This window comes from Zeus faber, assembly GCF_960531495.2.
Source record: "Zeus faber genome assembly, chromosome: 7".
Taxonomy (NCBI): domain Eukaryota; kingdom Metazoa; phylum Chordata; class Actinopteri; order Zeiformes; family Zeidae; genus Zeus; species Zeus faber.
This window is the reverse complement of record NC_137203.1, coordinates 7,515,714-7,534,297: the sequence shown is the minus strand read 5'-3', so window position 1 is coordinate 7,534,297 and position 18,584 is coordinate 7,515,714. Positions and strand designations below refer to the sequence as shown.

The 18,584-nt window shown below is 44.9% G+C and overlaps 1 protein-coding gene across 1 annotated transcript in view; it reads left to right on the top strand.

The window, feature by feature from the left end:
* LOC307232535 (protein unc-13 homolog B-like) overlaps nt 1-18,584 on the top strand; it is a gene marked incomplete at its 3' end in the record, with an annotated part of 62,498 nt that overhangs the window by 19,583 nt on the left and 24,331 nt on the right. The window contains exons 10-18 of the mRNA XM_080003576.1: nt 4,839-4,907; nt 8,382-8,471; nt 9,166-9,297; nt 10,043-10,251; nt 10,810-10,895; nt 13,066-13,192; nt 13,463-13,559; nt 15,513-15,656; nt 18,499-18,576. Of these exons, the coding sequence (XP_079859702.1) occupies nt 4,839-4,907; nt 8,382-8,471; nt 9,166-9,297; nt 10,043-10,251; nt 10,810-10,895; nt 13,066-13,192; nt 13,463-13,559; nt 15,513-15,656; nt 18,499-18,576 (1,032 nt within the window). The remainder of the gene's footprint in view (nt 1-4,838; nt 4,908-8,381; nt 8,472-9,165; nt 9,298-10,042; nt 10,252-10,809; nt 10,896-13,065; nt 13,193-13,462; nt 13,560-15,512; nt 15,657-18,498; nt 18,577-18,584) is intronic.

The following is an 18,584-nucleotide window of genomic DNA, read 5'->3' as shown; positions in this document are numbered from 1 at the left end:
ATTTATTGGATATAAGCCCTCCCCTCCTTCTCCTCTCACTCAACATCCTCTGAGCGCAGCTGCACTGCTGAGGTAAAATGGGAAGTGGGGGAGCAATAAGCACAAACATGTGACCGTAACGTTGACGTATAAAACGAGAGATGCACCGATCGATTTTCAGCTTGATCGGAGTCATCGGTGTCGAATATTATGTTATTATATACCTTGCTCACGTACTCATAAAAATACTCCGATACGCGAAACCGATATCAACTTAATGTGATGTAGTTGCGTAGTTGACGCTCAAAAAAGAGCAAAAGAAAAAAAAAGGCTCTTTGGAGGTACTTCAAGATAAACAAAGTATCTAGTACAAAGTACAATATTCTAAACTGTGCAGGCTGTGTATCCACCGCTGTCACTACAGCGGAGCGTCTGCTCTGGTTGTTGCTGGTGCACCAGCGCTGATCGCGATGAAAGGTTCGACTCTATTTTGAGACTGGTTTCTGGAGTCACTCAGTAAAACGAGTCGTTCCATTTGATTCAGTTGTTTTAATGGACGGTGAGTTCCAGTGAACGAGAGTGAGGAGAGTCGTTCATTTATTATTTTAACCTTTTTTATGCAATGATTGCAATTTATTTTGAGAATGGCAGGTACCATAGACATCTTATAGTAAGGTATATTTGCACTTAAAAGTGAAAGAGACTTTCATTTGAAGTTGAAACTGGACATTTCCGTGTCTGTTTTATGTTGTGTTCTACTAAAACTCAGTGAGAGTTACAGGTTGAATTATACTCCAACTTGGTGACGGTTCCATATTTTATATTGTATTGGAATGAACAGTTTCATGTTCTATTATTGTTCCATAGTGAATAACAAACAATATTAAACACACAGTTTAAAAATTCAGCAATCTCTCTATTGTGGCAACTGATTACAGTCTAGTCAGTATGTGCAGCTGTTCTGTTACATGAGTGTGATCAGGTCACATGATGTATTTGTCATTGACGTTCAGTAGATATACCACACCAGACCAAATGTTGAAAAATATGATTTCTCAGATCACAGAGATAAGCTCTAAGTGATCGGACAACAATGTCAAAATTTTATCATGAACATACAATTGAATAAAAATCAGAATCGGCCAAAATCTGCAAGCTAGACTTAAAAAAAAAAAAAAAAAAAAAAAAAAATCAGAAATCGGAATAGGTCAAGAAAATTGCAATCGGTGCATCTCTAGTTGGTGAACATGTTTGGTAACTTTACGAGATGATGCATTTCAAAGTGTATATCCTAATAAGATAAATTAGTATATATAGTTAGCGGTAGTATCTCGCATACGATGTGATTATCCTCGTTAAGAGACGGCTACGGTGTGAATAACTGATGGAGTCATTTAGCTGCAGCAACTCAAACACCACAGAGACTCCCTGTTATTCTGTTGTGGTGCTCCAAATTCCTCCCCAAGGTTGGCAGGTCTGCGCACAGAATCATACAAAGCCATGTTGGAATGTAACCACGGAGACAACAGGAGGCTGACACCTTATTTGAACACTTTAACAGATTATTCCAGTTATTTAACAGGATGCAGCACCAATCTGACCTAAATGTGCGGCCCGAGCGCTCCGGCTCCAATTCTCATGTAGGACGAGCGTGACGACACATAATACCTGTGGCTTCACACCCAGTGGAGTCTGCGTTTGACGGATACCCCGAGGTGCGATCGGCTGGGACGCAGGAGGGGAGAGGAGGGATTTATGTCCTCTTAACATGCCCATTTCGTTCATTTTCCCTACCGGCTTATTTCCTGTCGATCCCCGCTTACCGCAGCCTGCTTGGTTACCGCTGTACACCAGTACATTCCTGCCCGGGGATCGCTGGGTGATGAAGATGGAATGAGGCAATAGTAGACGGACGGGATGGGAAGCCGGGGTGCCAGGGCCCCTTAAAACAGGCACGCAGCCTTCTCCGTAGCCCCCAGTAGCCGTGTGTCACGACCCCCCCCCCCCCCCACCGTTGCAGACCTGCTCAAGCACCACGGGGAACTGAAACAGGGATGAACCCGGATCTCTGACACCACACGGCGACGGCGAACAGGAATGCGTTGCGTTCACGGGGGTTGCAGAGAGTGATTTGTTTGTTCAGCGAGACACACACACCAGAGCGAAAGGAGCAACCCGCCAGAAGAAGGCGGTTCTCGCGGGGTTTACTTTGATTCATTTGGTCCGCGAGGAAGCGTCGCCGAAACCAACGTCCCAGCAAGTGATTTATTCCTCTAAACACACCAGTACAGCAGCATCTGTGTCAATGCACGGAATGACCTTTTTTTTTTTTTAAACATCAAAATGTGAACGCAGCGTTTACAAAGTAATATGCCGTCACTGAAAATTCTAAATTCAAAAGGAGCCTGAATAATTTTCGGCTGGTGAGAACGGGGATGGGTCCAGCACTCCACATGACCTGTCAGTGTATTAACTCCATTTTAATGTGGGCGTCTCAGGGACTGAAACCCCTTTTCACCTTTCGCCGTCCTGCACGGGACGCTCGCCCCAGCCCCGCGTCAGAAGGCCTCTGCACCGTGTAGAATACCACTTCAGACCTTTTAAATCCTGGATCCAGGCTTGGACCCCGCACGCACCCTCCTCGTATTTTATCTTTAGTTTATGCCGAACGTCGTCCCTGGTAGTAAGCGGCGCTGAGCTCGTTAAGTACCTGACACTTTTGGACAAGTCGTTGAAAAGTGAGTCACGTTGGTCTGTAAAGGATGTTGTGTCATAGTGTGTGTGTGTGTGTGTGTGTGTGTGTGTGTGTGTGTGTGTGTGTGGGTGCACATTTTGAATGTGAACGCAGACGTGATTCATCATTTTAGTGAAGGCGAGGAAGGGCCCCCTTGATCTCCCAGAAGATATTTTCAGATTAATATTTTGTCGCTACAAAAGGGTGACGGGGGTGGCTCTCTCCAAATCCATGACATGACTTAATAGCAGCTTTCCCGACCCGAATGCTCATCACCTCGGGGATTTTTAACGCGAACGTTGGCGACATCTGTTGGCTAATTATTAGGAGATTAGTTCAGTCGATCTAATGGCACGATGCCTTGGGGGATGGAAGGATTACAGTTTGCGAGTCCAATAATTACACCTGACAATGCCCGGGGAGCGTAAAGGCACTGAGCTGGAGGCTTTTTGGCAGCTCCACCGCACCTGTTTAAGTGAGTTTTGCATGAACGTATTTAACAATCGGACTCAGAATGCCTTTATTCCGCCAGGTGCATTTACATTTACTCGGAATGTGTCGACGGTGATTATTGCTAGAAAATGAAATGGAATTGACAAAAAGCTAAATAAGAATAGTCAAATGTATAAATATATGAATATACAATGCGAGCCTATGCACAGGATAGGTTATTGGTATGGGTATGACTTATGATGATAAATAATTCTATGTATTTACCAGCTTAAGGAAGACAAATATACCGGACATCAACCGATCATTGATGTGACATATACAACAACTACGCCGCAGTGCAAACAGAATCAAATTGTTGTGAGCGGCGTTATGTGAACTTCATAATATAATAACTTCCAGCTAACTTTCTCCCTGATACTTCTCAAACAATCTGTCTCTACGGCGGCAGCGTGTGCTGGTGGCTGTCACCACCTTTCAACTCCTTATTTTTGAAAGTCACCTGTATGTACAGTTGTTTGAAAATCCTTTACTATACTAACAAGTAACTTTTCAAGTCATTTATTATTTAAAGTCTTTATCTACAAACCTCTCAGCAGAGGATCTCCCTGACTCACATTATGTTAATGCCTTCATTGGAGCCCACTTGGGCTGATTTGGATAATAACAGCCATTCAGAGTTTGGTGTTTTGCCGTGGTGTAGCTTTAAGGACACCTCGACCCCTTTAATTATGGGGGAGCCGGGCGGAGGCGATGGGAGGGCGGAGACGCTCTGGGGAAGGGTAATGTGACGATGGGTCACAGACAAAGTTATCTTTGTCTGAAGGACCAGAGGTTAGACTTGGCCTGCAGCAAACACGCCCTATTTATTGATTATCTCTAAAAATCCCTCACTGACCAGATGAGTGTGTTAATGAAGTCGTGGTCCCTCTCCCATGTTGGTCACCTGCCAAAATGTCAATCCATCTCCGTCTGCCTGACTGTGTAATAACAAAAAACTCAAATTACTCAGACTGTCACGATGCTGTCGGGGTGAACCCAAATGCAGGACGCACAGAGACTCAAGAGTAGATGCAAATGATAACTGGGGTTTATTGAAGCGAAACCAGGGGCGGGGAAGGTCAGGCAGGCGGGGTGGGCAAGGTGGGCAGGGCGGGCAGGTTAGATCGGGTCTGGTCGGTCATACAGGACTGGCAGACAGGCAGGCGGGCGGGGAAGGTCAGGCAGGCACGACGGGCAGGCGGGGAACGGGGCAGGACCAGAGAGAGCGACAGGTGGAGGAAACCAGAGAAAGCGACGGAGACAGAGAAGGACCAAGACGGGGGAGGCGGGGACATAGGACTAGAGAGAGAGAGAGAGAGAGAGAGAGAGAGATACCAGGACGGGTGGAGCACAAGACTACGCCCAGGAGAGAAGGATAATAACAATTAACAGAGTAAATTATAACAAACACGGGGCCAAATCATGACACACGCACCATATCTACAATATATTTAGCCGCAGTGAGTTTCAGTCTGTTATTTTATTGTCATGACACTTACAAGGACTCAACATTGCACTATTAGAGAAATGTCGTTAATGCGTCCCTCCCTTTGAGTCTCCCCCTGCCTGTCTGTGTGTGTGTGGTTTTTTTTCCCTCCATCTCTTCTTCTCTCTCTCCCTCTCTCCATCACAGAGGGATCGTTTTGTGAAGTTATTGGACCAGCTCCACAACTCCCTGCGTATTGATCTCTCCATGTACAGAGTAAGTCCTCGCACCACGTCAGTCGCTCAGAAAAAACGGAGGCCAAGCTCATATCAGGCTGGGTTAGTCCCGCCCCGATGGCTGTTTTTGACTTGACTGGTCATTCAAAATTTGAAGGAGCACACGCACAATAGAGACACAAACATACACACACACACACACACACACACACACACACACACACACACACACACACTCAAAAAAGCAGAAATTGGAGTGTGTCTGGGTTAAAACAACTCAGAACTGTAAATTGTCATTGTGATTCCTAATGGATAACAGAGACTTTTTATTGTTTAACTACCCTTTCTAAAGTGCACAACAAAGGCTTTAGGCAATTTTGGGTGATCATGTATTATTAGCGCTTGAAGACTAAATCAAAGTCGGGGTGGCCTTGTTCACATTAATTATTAAAAGACTGAACTAAAACCGTTTGTGGGGAATTATATTGGCAATGGGAGAAATGATAAGCGTAATAAACTCGGGGTGGGCGTTGAAAAAATAGAATATCATGATATTTTTGAGGATTCCCCTGATATTGATTATTAGACACTATTTTGGTGCTGACTATTGGTGCTTTCATAGGATGTTTACGGACATTTCTGAGGAAGAATCATTAGTAATGTGGGCGTTATGAACATTATTACGTACATTAAAATGAATGTTTCACTGTAAAGCGTTATTGTAATTTCGGCCTTGAAAACGACATTTAGCGATCACGATACCAAATCCCGACGATCGCAATGTCGATATCATAAGAATACCATTTAATCGAACAGTTAATTCACTGATCACAGCAATAGTAACATCGAAAATCCTCAATTGAGCACATCGCTGTGGGAAAGTTGTGGTTTAAGTAATTTGTACTTTTAAAGAGGGAGAGTGTTTTACACACTATCCCCCCACGGTAACAAGAGGTTAAACGGGGAAGATGTAAACTCCAGAGGTAAATATGATATCATCAGCCTCCAGCAAATGCTCCGTTTGACGATTCAGCGTAGGAAAGTCGCATGAGGTTTCTGTGGAGCAGCGAAGGCTTCACCATCAAATAGAGTGTTTCGGCGTCGGAGAATCTGTGGAATCTGGCGTTAAGTGAAACGACGCGGCGTCTCTGACGTTCTTTTCTGTCGTTGTTCATTGGCGCTGATTGAAAACCTCTTAATCCTGTTAGGGGGGGGGGGGGTCAGGACCCTCCATTAGAATAATCCCCAATGAAACCGGATTTTAAATAAATGAATACAAATAGAAAATGGTAAACAAAAACATGAAGATGGATAACGTTTAAAGTCCTGGAATGACATGATTTGTTCAATTTGTTCCATTTCATGCCAGCTCTGTGAATTATTAATAATTTATCCATGAAATACACACAACACATGTAAAATGACATTTAACTATTCTCACATTACTATTGCTGGCGACAGGGTCCCAATATATATATTTTTTTCCGTTTTTTTTTGGTAATAATTTAATTTGTATCTTTGAACTCTGAATTTTAAATTGCAAACAAAAACAATAAAATCCAAAATGAGATTTGAAACCCAACGCAACGGCCACGCAGGAGCCGGCGTTTCCAGGTGTAGATTCCCCAAACGCGCGTGCGGCCATCGCCTCCCGCGGGGGAATTCAGGTTTCAGATGATCCCACGCTCATTATGAGTGAAAATATCAGAGTTTGGAGCGTCTGTGTTTGCTGTCGCTTTGCTCATGTCTTGGGGGCCAATTAAAATTTCCGTTAACCCTTGATCCTCTCGAACGCGCAGAGGAAACGAGGCGTCGGTCGGCCGGCATCCTCAAGACGGCCTCAAGTCTGAAAACGCGCCGTTGCAACGTGGTTATTTTGAAGCATGCACGCCTCTCTTCTTCTGATTGGGTCTTTTGGTTGTTTTAAACTTGGCTTCCTCTTCCGCAGGTATTGTTTTGATGGTTATAAATGTGGCTTCATAGCATTCAGTTAAATTGTTGTAGGACAGGGGTCGGCGACCCGCGGCTCCAGAGCCGCATGTGGCTCTTTCATCCCTCTGCCGTGGCTCCCTGTGGCGTTGAGAAAATAGTGTGAATAAATTATGGCTCTTAATTTAAATAAATGTTATTCTATTTAGTTAATTTTTTCAATGTAATAGTTAAATAAAACGTGTTTTAATATTTTGTCAATCAAAATGTGCATCGCACCTTGTATGCGTCACCTGTTGCAGACAGGCTGGTGACTTATTATGAGCAAACCATGGATACATCCAAAAAAATAAAAGTTTCTGAGAAAAATAGAACGTTAAAGTTTGTTTCATGGAACTGCGGAGTGGAATCGAGACATGGAATGCCATTCCAGGCACCTATTTGAACATGAACAAGTACGCATTTGGGGTCCTGTCCGTCTTTGGATCAACATACTTGTGCGACCAAGTGTTCCGTGAACTTCATAAGGAGCAAAAATCGGTCGCGACTCACTGATGACGGCAAACAGTCATGTGTGAAGCTCAAAGTGACATCATACAGCCCGGATAAAGAGAAGCTCTGCAGTGAAGTTCAGGGGCAAATATGGATTAATTTTGCAAATATAGATATTTATATGGGACCCTGAACTGATGTCTTTGTGTTTCGTATTCAGGTCGACTGTGGTTTGACTGTGGCAGGCGACTGAGGAAATAGTGGCGGATGACGGCACACTGAAATAGACTTAAGTCGTGATGAAACATAAACTAACATACTTTTGCCCCTTATAATTAAAGTGACAATTTCTTTTTTTCAAATCCACAAATAAGTGAAACACCTGCAATTTGTATTTTATTTCAAAGAAAACTGATGCCCTGACAGAATTTAGTGTTTTGCTGTGTCAAGCACAGAAAAAAAAATCTGTTTGTAGTTCTTTTATTTCATAAATGCAACAAACTACAGTTCTTATATACAGTACGTAGCACAAGTGTAATAAAACTATACTGTATATCCGGTGTTATCTTCATTATAGCGGTCAAATAGGTTTTGCAGCTCCAGGTGGGTTTTATTTGGTGGGAATCACACCCAAATGGCTCTTTTAATGCTGAAGGTTGCCGACCCCTGTTTGAGGGTTTAAAAGATCTGGAGTCATGTATGAGCACTGGCTGCATTCTGGGTCCGGTCAGTAACCACTGACTTACTATAAGTCATTGAATGATTTAGCCAGAATAATAATAGGAAAATATAGTGTACAAAACAGCAAATAGAATCCCAAGTTATATAGCGAAACCAAAATAACAAGGGAAAAGGATTTCCTTCATTTTTCTTCTGAATGCTTAAATTTGAATCTGCATCAGTGTGCAAGTTGGGAGGTGGGCTCATTCCCTTGTTCCGTGAAAATCTTTACCATTATTTAATGCCTCCTATTTTGGCCTCCTTTCTGTGTGTGTGTGTGTGTGTGTGTGTGTGTGTGTGTGTGTGTGTGTGTGTGTGTGTGTGTGTGTGTGTGTGTGTGTGTGCGTGTGCGTGTGCGCGTGCGCGTGTCCAGAACAACTTCCCCGCCAGCAGTAAGCCCCGCCTCCAGGACCTCAAGTCCACCGTGGACCTCCTCACCAGCATCACCTTCTTCAGGATGAAGGTCGGGCACCAGAAACCCTTTCATCCCTTTCTCTCTTCCCTCTCTTTTTGGAATTAGTTTTCCAATGAACAGAGTTAGGGGGCCACACAATTTCACTTCCGGGGATGAATAATGTACCTTCCCGTGCAGCGGTATTTCTGCCGACCTTGTGCACTATCCGCTACCCCGACACTCAGAAACATCAAACCTGAAGGCTGTCTCACTGTGGTCTGGTCTCACTGCGTCGTGCCATGTTGGTGGTTTGGTCAGACCATTGTGCTTGCCCAGGCACACAGTCCCTGATAGAACACCCTAATGCGGTGATTCTCAAAGTGGGGTCGGCGGAATTTTTGAAATGTGAAATTTTGAAATTTTGAAATTATTATTTGTGTCCTTGGAATGGGTATCTTTTAAGTTTCGGAAATGCAACTTTTTTTTTTATGCGATATATATGCGTATATATATTTTTCCCCTTGTGGACAAACAAATCCTGCCGTGTGCACCTTCTCATTATTTCGCCACTTCTCTTGATTTGTGGTGAATTGTGCGATACAAATATTTCTAATACACTTCCCTCGATTTGTGTTCAGAAGTGTGAGAAATAGGCCTCGTATAAAAAATTTTTTTTCTGCCACACACCTGTCGGCCTATTTTCTCTCATATAAGGGGTCCTCGGTTGAAACACGTTTGAGAGCCCCTGCCCTGGTCTCTCCAGGTGCTGGAGCTGCAGAGCCCCCCCAGGGCGGCCCATGTGGTGCGCGACTGCGTCAAGGCCTGTCTCAACTCCACCTACGAGTACATATTCAACAACTGCCTGGAGCTCTACAACCGGCAGTTCCAGCCGGCCGTGCAGGTCAGTCGACACTCCCGGGAATAGAATAAGGACGCGGCGCTCCGGCGTGGCCTCCGGGAGGTCTGCGCTCGGTGTTTTTGGGGGACCGGTCTCGGACGCGACGGAACGCTGACTGTGACTCGACTTGGTCTGCAGGAGTCGGGAGTCAGGGGAGTCAAAGTCAACGTTAAGGCCGAAAGAGCCCAAACAGCAAATTCAATTCAGTGAATCTCAAGTGAGTCTTGAACATGAAAGGATATGATCTGAAAAAAATAAATAAAAATAAAAATTAAAAAAAAGGATTTAATCTCATTTTGAGATGAACTTTAATGTGGGGAAATTAACTGCCAAGACCCACACATGGCATGTTTTGTTTACATTCAAACAGACGAATGGACAAATTCTCAAAATTTTCCATCCTCTACGACAGAGGAATCAAAAAAAAAAAGACGACATTATTCGGTTTAACTTTCACTGTTCCCGGTGTCTTTACTCAACTTACAGTCCCATTGTGCTGTCGATGGACCTTAAATGCTGCTTTAAGTCGAGGAGCCTGTGACCACAATTTGGTTTTGGATAAGATTTCCCGAATGATAGATATGTATCAACCTGTGTTTTGGTTCTGTAACAACAACAACAACACGTCATTCCAGTTGTTAATCTTCCTTTGCCTTCGTAGCCTGAACCCAAGAAGACAAAGACGAAGAAGAAGAAGAAGAAAGAGAAAGAGAAAGGTGAGGGAGAGCAGGGTGAGCATGAAGAGGCGGCGGAGAAGGAGGAGGAGGAGGAGGAGGAAGAAGAGGAAGAGGAGGAGGAGGAGGAGGAGGAGGAGGAGGAGAAGAAGGAGGAGAGCCACCCCGAGGAACAGGGACCCAGCATCCAGAACCTGGACTTCTGGCCCAAACTCATCACCCTCATCGTGTCCATCATCGAGGAAGACAAGAACGCCTACACGCCCGTCATCAACCAGTGAGTGCCGCGGCAGGGGAACTCACACCGTATCACACGTGAAACCCATGTGGGGAACCAACACGTGACACAGGGACGAAAAGGAAGCAGGTGCAGCGTTATAACACTGAGTCCTCGCACCGCTCTGCTTTAATGAGCAGAGCGGAGGGAAATACACATAAAACACATCAAATGGATAAGACGATATGAGGTGTAAAAAAGGGATAAAAATGCCGTAAAATACAAGATAACCACATTAATTGCTTTGGAGACAAAGTCATTTTTGAGTCTATTTGACTTCACTCTGGGAGCTCTGCATCGTATATTATTATCGTATGAGAAAATGAAGAAAATGGGATAGTTATGAGTTATGACAAGGTTACAATGAGAGAACATTGTTAAAATAACAATAATATAAATTAAAACCTTTAAATGCTGCAGTTTGTAAAAAAATAAAATAAACAAATAAAAAAGCAAACGGCTCTTTTCAACACACATCAGGGGAATCTCCCCGGGCTAAATGAGGAAGTAGTGTGTAAGCAGCATCCTGTGATGGTGCCACTTTGTCCTCCTCAAAAGATTTCCCCAGGAGCTGAACGTGGGGAAGGTCAGTGCTGAGGTCATGTGGACGCTGTTCGCCCAGGACATGAAGTACGCCCTGGAGGGTAAGACCGTGTGTGTGTGTGTGTGTGTGTGTGTGTGTGTGTGTGTGTGTGTGTGTGTGTGTGTGTGATCTGCTGTCAGTCTGTGCCTCCCCCCCCCCCCTCCTCCTTTTCGTCTTTTGACTTCATTCATCTGTTCACTTCACTCCCTTCTCCATTCTCCCCAGATAAGAAAACACTTCATCGAACCTCAGGGGGAAATTCAGGTAGAACATGCAAACAAATAAGCAAAGACGGTACTTATGCATCCTAAAAACACAATGCCGCATGACTGGGCTGATGACCGGGCTAACTGGTAACACTGGTATGTGGGAGACACACTGACATCTACAGGACACTAGGAGCACAGCAGGTCAAGAAGACAGGATGGAGGGAGACAGACAGGAGGGGGGAGACAGACAGGAGTGGGGAGACAGACGGGAGGGGGGAGAGGGACAGACGGGATGGAGGGAGACAGACAGACAGGAGGGAGGGAGACAGACAGAAGGGGGTGAGACAGACAGGAGGGAGGGAGACAGACAGGATGGAGGGAGACCAGCAGACGGAGTTGAGAGACAGATAAGGCGGCCGAGGAAGCTGGCTAGTGGTAGTGTGCGTTTACTTCATATGGATGGATAGCTGTAGTTGTCATGCATTTCATTCATTCATTCATCCATCCCTCCCTCTATCCATCCCTCCATCCGTCCACCCATCCCTGCATCCCTCCATCCCTCCATCCCACCGTCCATCCATCCCTCCATCCATCATCCATCCATCCCTCCATCCCTCTATCCATCCATCCCTCTCTCCCACCATCCCTCCATCCATCCATTCCTCCATCCCACCATCCCTCCATCCATCCATCCCTCCATCCCACCACCCCTCCACCCATCCATCCACCCCTCCTTCCATCCCTCCATCCATCCATCCACCCCTCCTTCCATCCCTCCATCCATACATCCATCCCTCCATCCTCCTTCCATCAGAGTAAAATGATCAAACCAAGCAAAATCCCCCTAAACTCTGTCTTAACTCTCCATCCTCCATTTGTCTGATTAATTTTCTTTTGTTGTTTTCATTCTGTTGCCATCTCAGCTCCCACTACATTCCACATTCGCAAAGTAAACTTACATGCTGGTAAGTGTGTGTGTGTGTGTGTGTGTGTGTGTGTGTGTGTGTGTGTGTGTGTGTGTGTGTGTTGTAAAAGTTGAGCAGCTATCAACTTTGTTTGTGGACGGACTAACCGTTACAGAGGAAATCTGAGACAAATACTTGAGGTTAATAAAGTATTTAATCTTGTACAAGACGAGCAGTCTCAGTGTAACAACACAACAGAGTGTGACAGAGGAAGTGCTCAGTTCTCACTGGAGAGCTCAGCTTTTTATACAGTCTTCTTGGAGTGGCGAAACTGAGGAGCTGAGGACTGATGGGGCAGTTTCGTTGAGACAGACTATCTGTTGAGGTTCCCTTCCTCCTCTTTACGACACAGAAAGTGACTAGTTTACGTCCTTTTTATGACAGGAACTCTACTTAGCCTTGGAAAGGATAAACCGAGTCCACATACATCGTACAAGGTTTCACGTGAAAGGCACAGCAATATACAGTATATATATATATATATATATATACCATATTTATACATATAAAATTCTTATAACATGTGTGTCGATACAAAGTAATTTAAACTAGATAAAGTAGTTGATTACATTGCTTGTAATCATTTCCATTATGAAGCACCTTGATAGTTTAAATATTGTTGGAAGTATTTCATGTGAAACAGAGCTCCATCAATCCACCAAATTGATCCTTTAACATCTGGTTCCATCAAAATAAAAGGAAATACCTCAGAACCCAGATGAGAGGGTCGTCTCAGCCTGAACACAGAAAACAGAGTCATACGCAAGAACACACTCACGTACACACACACACACAGACACAGACACACACACACACACACACACACACACACACACACACACACTGCTATGTGCGAAGCTGTCCACAATGGTGAGTTTCCAAGTCATCAAACCTTAAACTGTAGCAGGAGTACAAGGAATAAATCCACAGATCACTAAGTGTGTGTGTGTGTGTGTGTGTGTGTGTGTGTGTGTGTGTGTGTGTGTGTGTGTGTGTGTGCGTGTGTGTGTGTGTGTGTGTCTGTGTGTGTGTGTGTGTGTGTGTGTGTGTCCCACAGAGCACGAGACACACAGGTTGTGTAAGACGGCAGACTACATGAACCTGCACTTCAAGGTGAAGTGGCTTTACAACGAGTATGTCAGAGAGCTGCCGATGTTCACTGATACCGTGCCTGAGTATCCAGCGTAAGAGAGAGAGACACACACACACACACACACACACACACACACACACACACACACACACACAGACACACATGCATCCATGCACGCGGATAACCACGTCTAATAATTGCGGATAATAACATCACATTGACAGACGTACAATGCGATGAGGTCACAGTGCTGATTGGGGGTAGGCCATTGGGAGGGGCAGAACTACACATGGCAACCTGAGTTGTGACAGTCTCTCTCTCTCTCTCTCTCTCTCTCTCTCTCTCCCCCTCCCTCCCTCAGGTGGTTCATGCAGTTCGTTCTGGCCTGGCTGGCTGAAAATGAGGAGGTGTCACTGGAGTTCATGCACGGAGCACTGGAGAGAGACAAGAGAGAAGGGGTGAGAGAGAGAGAGAAAAATCAAATAGAATAAGGAGAGAGAGAGAGAGGGGAAGAGACATGCGGAAGAAACACAGGGTTTGTGTCATTTGAAAGGAGGACAAAATAACAAAAAAAACTAGTGATTTATTAATATCAGGGACCTAGTAAGTAAGCAAGGTCACCCTTCGCTGAAATCCAAGCTTTGTGAACCTCACAAGGTGCAGTTTTTATTGAGAGCGGCTCACAGAGCCCCTCTCAATATACCATTAGCATTATAATAAATGCTCAGACAAACCGTACAAGGAAAAAAATATAAATAATAATATAATAATCATTATTATTATAATTATAATAATAATATAATAATAATAATAATGATAATAATAATAATAATAATAATAATAATAATAATAATAATAATAATAATAATAATAATTATTATTATTATTATTATTATTATTATTATTATTATTACTATTATTATAATAATAATAATAATAATAGGATAAAAAGTAAAAATATTGCTCATGGGGGATTTGGGGTTTACATCAGCTCAGTATGTGATACAGGGATGGAGTACATACAGAATCCAGAATCTAAGAATCTGTACACTATGTACTGTAATACAGTTATCAATATAAATCCCCATCAAAAGAATACTTAAGATACAAGCTCAAAAAATACCTTGTCCACCATTTAGTTCTAAGTTAAACTCCTTTTTAGCATCTATTATTCAGTCCACCCCCTGTGAGACAGGGAGCGATATTTGTAAATGCGGCCACAACACGGAACCATAGGATACGTCCTTGATTTGGCCGATTTTCAGGGAAACCCTCTGGGACGCCTTGGCTGCTGTGGGTCAAAACAAAAGCAATCCAATATATTGCTGCAGGCGGCAGCTATATTTTGGGGTCCATTAAGACGTGATTGGTAGGTATTACAGTTTTCCCAAAATGTTATTTACAAAGACTTCATTTCCCGCATGCCGCTGAATTCTAGTGCATGTGAATCACAAACTACTGAGCCAACAGTACAATGTACTGTTATGAACATGTAATAAATGTAATAATTGTAATGGAATAAAACCAAAGGTGCACATCATTAAGGAGGGAGACGATAAAAGGAACAACGGTTAACCAATATTTATCAAATAATAAATTACTAATGTACTTACAAAATAGAAAATGATGGTTGGGCAACAGGTCGTCAGTGGTGGGCGCAGGGTAGTCACAGAGACGGAAGTCGACGTTCCGAAAAAACGTTGCCGCCTCTCTGAGACTCATTACAACTTCACGGGTTCCAGTTTTCCGACGCATTCCTGGTACATGAACACACCCTTCATTCCCACAGTCTGGGTGGACTCGAGTCTGCGGATTCACGTTTTTTCCGTGTCCCAAGTTTATCGACGGGTTAGGAGTAAACCCCGAAAACCGCTAAAAGGGTCGACGTTTTGACGTGATCGTTTGAAAATTTTCGGTCCGCTGTTTTTTTTTTACGATTCGTTCCGAGAACTGTGGACTGTACACCACCCACGACACGAATGGACGTTCTGAACCACAACATGAATGTTTATAGAAAATTGGATGACGATTTCACAAAGCGCCTTATTCTAAAGCTCATCTTGTTCCATTACGCGTCGAAGGTTTCCGAACGCCGGCGTGTCAGTGAAGCGCGAGGGTTTCGGCTGCTTTCGGTTAAATTTTTGTCGGTTTTTCGGTATGGCAGATCGATTTTTGATGAACCTCGAACCACGCGACGTCTGTGACGTCCCGGTTCTAACGGCGCGTCAGCCCTGTCCGTAGCTCCGGCGGTCGCTCTGTTCCGGACGCTTTTAGCCCGGAAAAATTCCGAGGACAATGATTAAAAAAATCCAGCCCTAGGGGATGGCCCCCTAATGATGCATACAAGCCATGAATAATGAGGTGTTGCGGTCGTAAAACCTGGTCTGACCTTTGACCCCACCCTCCCGCAGTTCCAGCAGACGTCTGAGCACGCTCTGTTCTCCAGCTCCGTGGTGGACATCTTCACGCAGCTCAACCAGAGCTTCGAGATCATTAAGAAGCTGGACTGCCCGGACCCCAGGGTGGTGGCGCACTACAGCCGCCGCTTCGCAAAGGTGCTGACACATTCACGCACGCACGCACGCACGCACACACACATGCGCACACACACACACGCACACACACGCACGCACACGCACACGTACACATGCACTCAAGATGTCAACCTGAAGGTGTTGACTCTAAAATACAGTAGGACCTACTTTATGTGCGTTTGTGTGCACGCACGTGTGTGTCTTTAAAAAGGACAACATACTTTATTACTTTGTGTTGTACTGGCTTATTGTTTGTTTTGGGATTTATTGTGTATTGCCAATATTTTGTTACCGTATTTCCTCAGATATTGACCAGGGCTTCTATTTACCTCAACTGCAGAGTGTGCCAGGCCTTTATTGGAAGCAGCCTTATACAGTATAGAGGCGGGCAATCTAATTCCCCCTGTTTGATTAGTATATTTGATCATTTAGTATGAATTTTCAATCAAACTTTCGTCTGGGTGCCATGCCATGCAAACACATTTATGGTGAAAAAAGAGTGCGAGTAGCTTCCCTGAAAGTCGCGCCTGGGGCGGAAGCCGAAAGGGGGAAATCGCAGTCTTTCCGAGTTCGCCTTGAATGCGCCCACTTCCTGCCGCAGTCGGAAACAGAGTCAATTAAACGCATCAACGCGTAAACGCATCTACAATGAAAACAGAATGTTTTTATTTCCCCCGTCCGGGAGCGGAGCGGAGCACCGGAACAGCGCCGCAGAGCCGATCAGTTTCGATCAAGACCCCAACGCCTAGCCCGGCGAGTATTGCAGTGCTTCGTAAAGTCTAATTGCCCTGCGGTTGGTTTTGAGGACCGTGAGTCATTAGGGGAGCGGGCGTTGCTCTGCAGCGGACGCCTGCAGCTCGGCCACTGTGTGATTTCTTGGTCAATACGAGACTCATTAGGTGGTGAACAGCTAATGGTGGACATCACTCTCTGCTGTCTGGACCCCGTTAACAACGCCCCCCCCACCAACCCAATCCAACCCTCTGTTTTATTAAATTCTCTTTTTCTTTTTTTTTCTTTTTTTTTTTCCTAAATCTCCAAAAAGCCATTTTCTCTGCCTCACAATCATGCCAAGCTATTTATTGGCATGGGAAACATACAATTACATTGCCAAAGCAAATGGAAAACAAATAAATAAAAATATTTAAGACAATTAAATTAAAATAAAATAGAAAAATCTAAGTGTTGCACTGAAAATGTTAACGTACCAATGAGTGAAGATGAACTAAAATAAAAAAAATAAATTTTAACTGCAGTTAAAAAATATTTGCATGTACTGTATATAAAACAGGCCAAAATAAACAAAGAAACTGTAAGCATTGCAGTTTAAAATATAAATACAAGTAAAGTAAAGACTTGAAATAGAATTGCTATTAACTCTCTCTCTCTTTCGCTCGCTCGCTCGGTCGCTCTGCGCTTTTATATTCTTTTTATGCCGTCCTTTTATCTTTGCCTCGTTCTCAATCTTTCTCCCTTTCTCTCCCCTAACTTCTCGCTCATCCACTCTCTAAATTGAAAGTTTTTCCCTCTCGCTCCAGTTCTCGTTCTCTTGCCCTGTCATCCACCCCCTCTCTCCCTCCCTCCACCTGCTTTCAGGCCAGTTGGAGTTCTCCACTTCATCCCTATCCCCCACTGGTCTTACCCAGGGCCCAGTAATCTCCACCTGGGGTCGGGCGATTTGTGATAATTGAGGAGGTCGTCAGCGATCCTCATCCGTCTGCCGCGTCTGGGATTTGTGAAAGTGAAAATTCAGAACCTCAGAAGAGCGGCGCAGTGTCACCTAGAGCCCGGATGGAGCCTGATTGGAACCTGATTTGCTTCTGTGGGAGGCAAAACACTCTCATTAAATATAATATACGGCCCCCTAAAACGGAATTACTCAAATGAGGTACGAATGACTCCAAGCAGTACTCGTGTATATAGCGCAGGAACAATGGTTTTCCGCCGCTCTCACTTCCCCGGGGGACTTATCGAAGCGGAGGAATGTTTTATGTATGAGAGAACGGCAGAACTGGGCCTTCACTCTCCATCAGAATGAATAAATGAACACGGCGGAGTAATTTTCACGGGAAGATGAACTTAGGATGAACCGCAGGGGACGCCGTGCCTCGTCGTGCCGCCATTTCTCGGGGGATTAAAAAAAAAAATTGGCTGGAACTATCTCCTCGAAACGTTACGGAGCGCGTTGGCCTGGCACCCGAGCGGATGCAGCGCGCCGAGACATGCAGCGGGGGGCGGGGGTTTCCAAATTGAGATGAAGAAAGAAGCAGGACGCCCTGGGGCTGCGGTCAGGCCCCGGGATTACGACGCTACCTCACCATAACCGTGTACCGCCGGGGCCCGGGGTGAGCTCCAAACCAGGAGGAGAAACAACTTCTCCGGTGCGGTGGGCGCCGTCATTTGAACGCACGGGCGACTACAGCGTTTCAAACGCATGCGCCCAAACTCCGAACGAGCCGCATTCAGGATGCACAGAAACCCCAGAAACCCAGGGAGATGTGCACGAAATTTGAGAGGAAAAGAAAATGACTCGTTATATGACTCATTGGCCGTATAAAACCATTGACTTCAGCATACGTTAATTCTAGCGCACCCATTGAAGAGGTTTTATTTCTGGAATGGTATCTCCATTCGCGAAAAGAAAACCTCTTTAGTACATGAATTCTTCGATCCCAGCCCCAAATCCGTAAATTCCGGAGCGCGTCGACTTTCGAAGGCGCTCGTTGGCCTGTCGCCTCTTTGGCGCGAGCGTTTTTGGATCCAGCTCTCCGTGTTGTGTGGCGGCGGCTCGACTCCGCCTCGGAACTGGCTTGGGGGGGGTGGACGGCGTTTTTTTTCTAACGCTCTGCTGTGTTTCCCTCAGACCATCACCAAGGTGCTGCTGCAGTACTGCTCCCTGCTCTCCAAGAGCTTCCCTTCCTACTGCGACAAGGAGAAGATCGTGAGTTT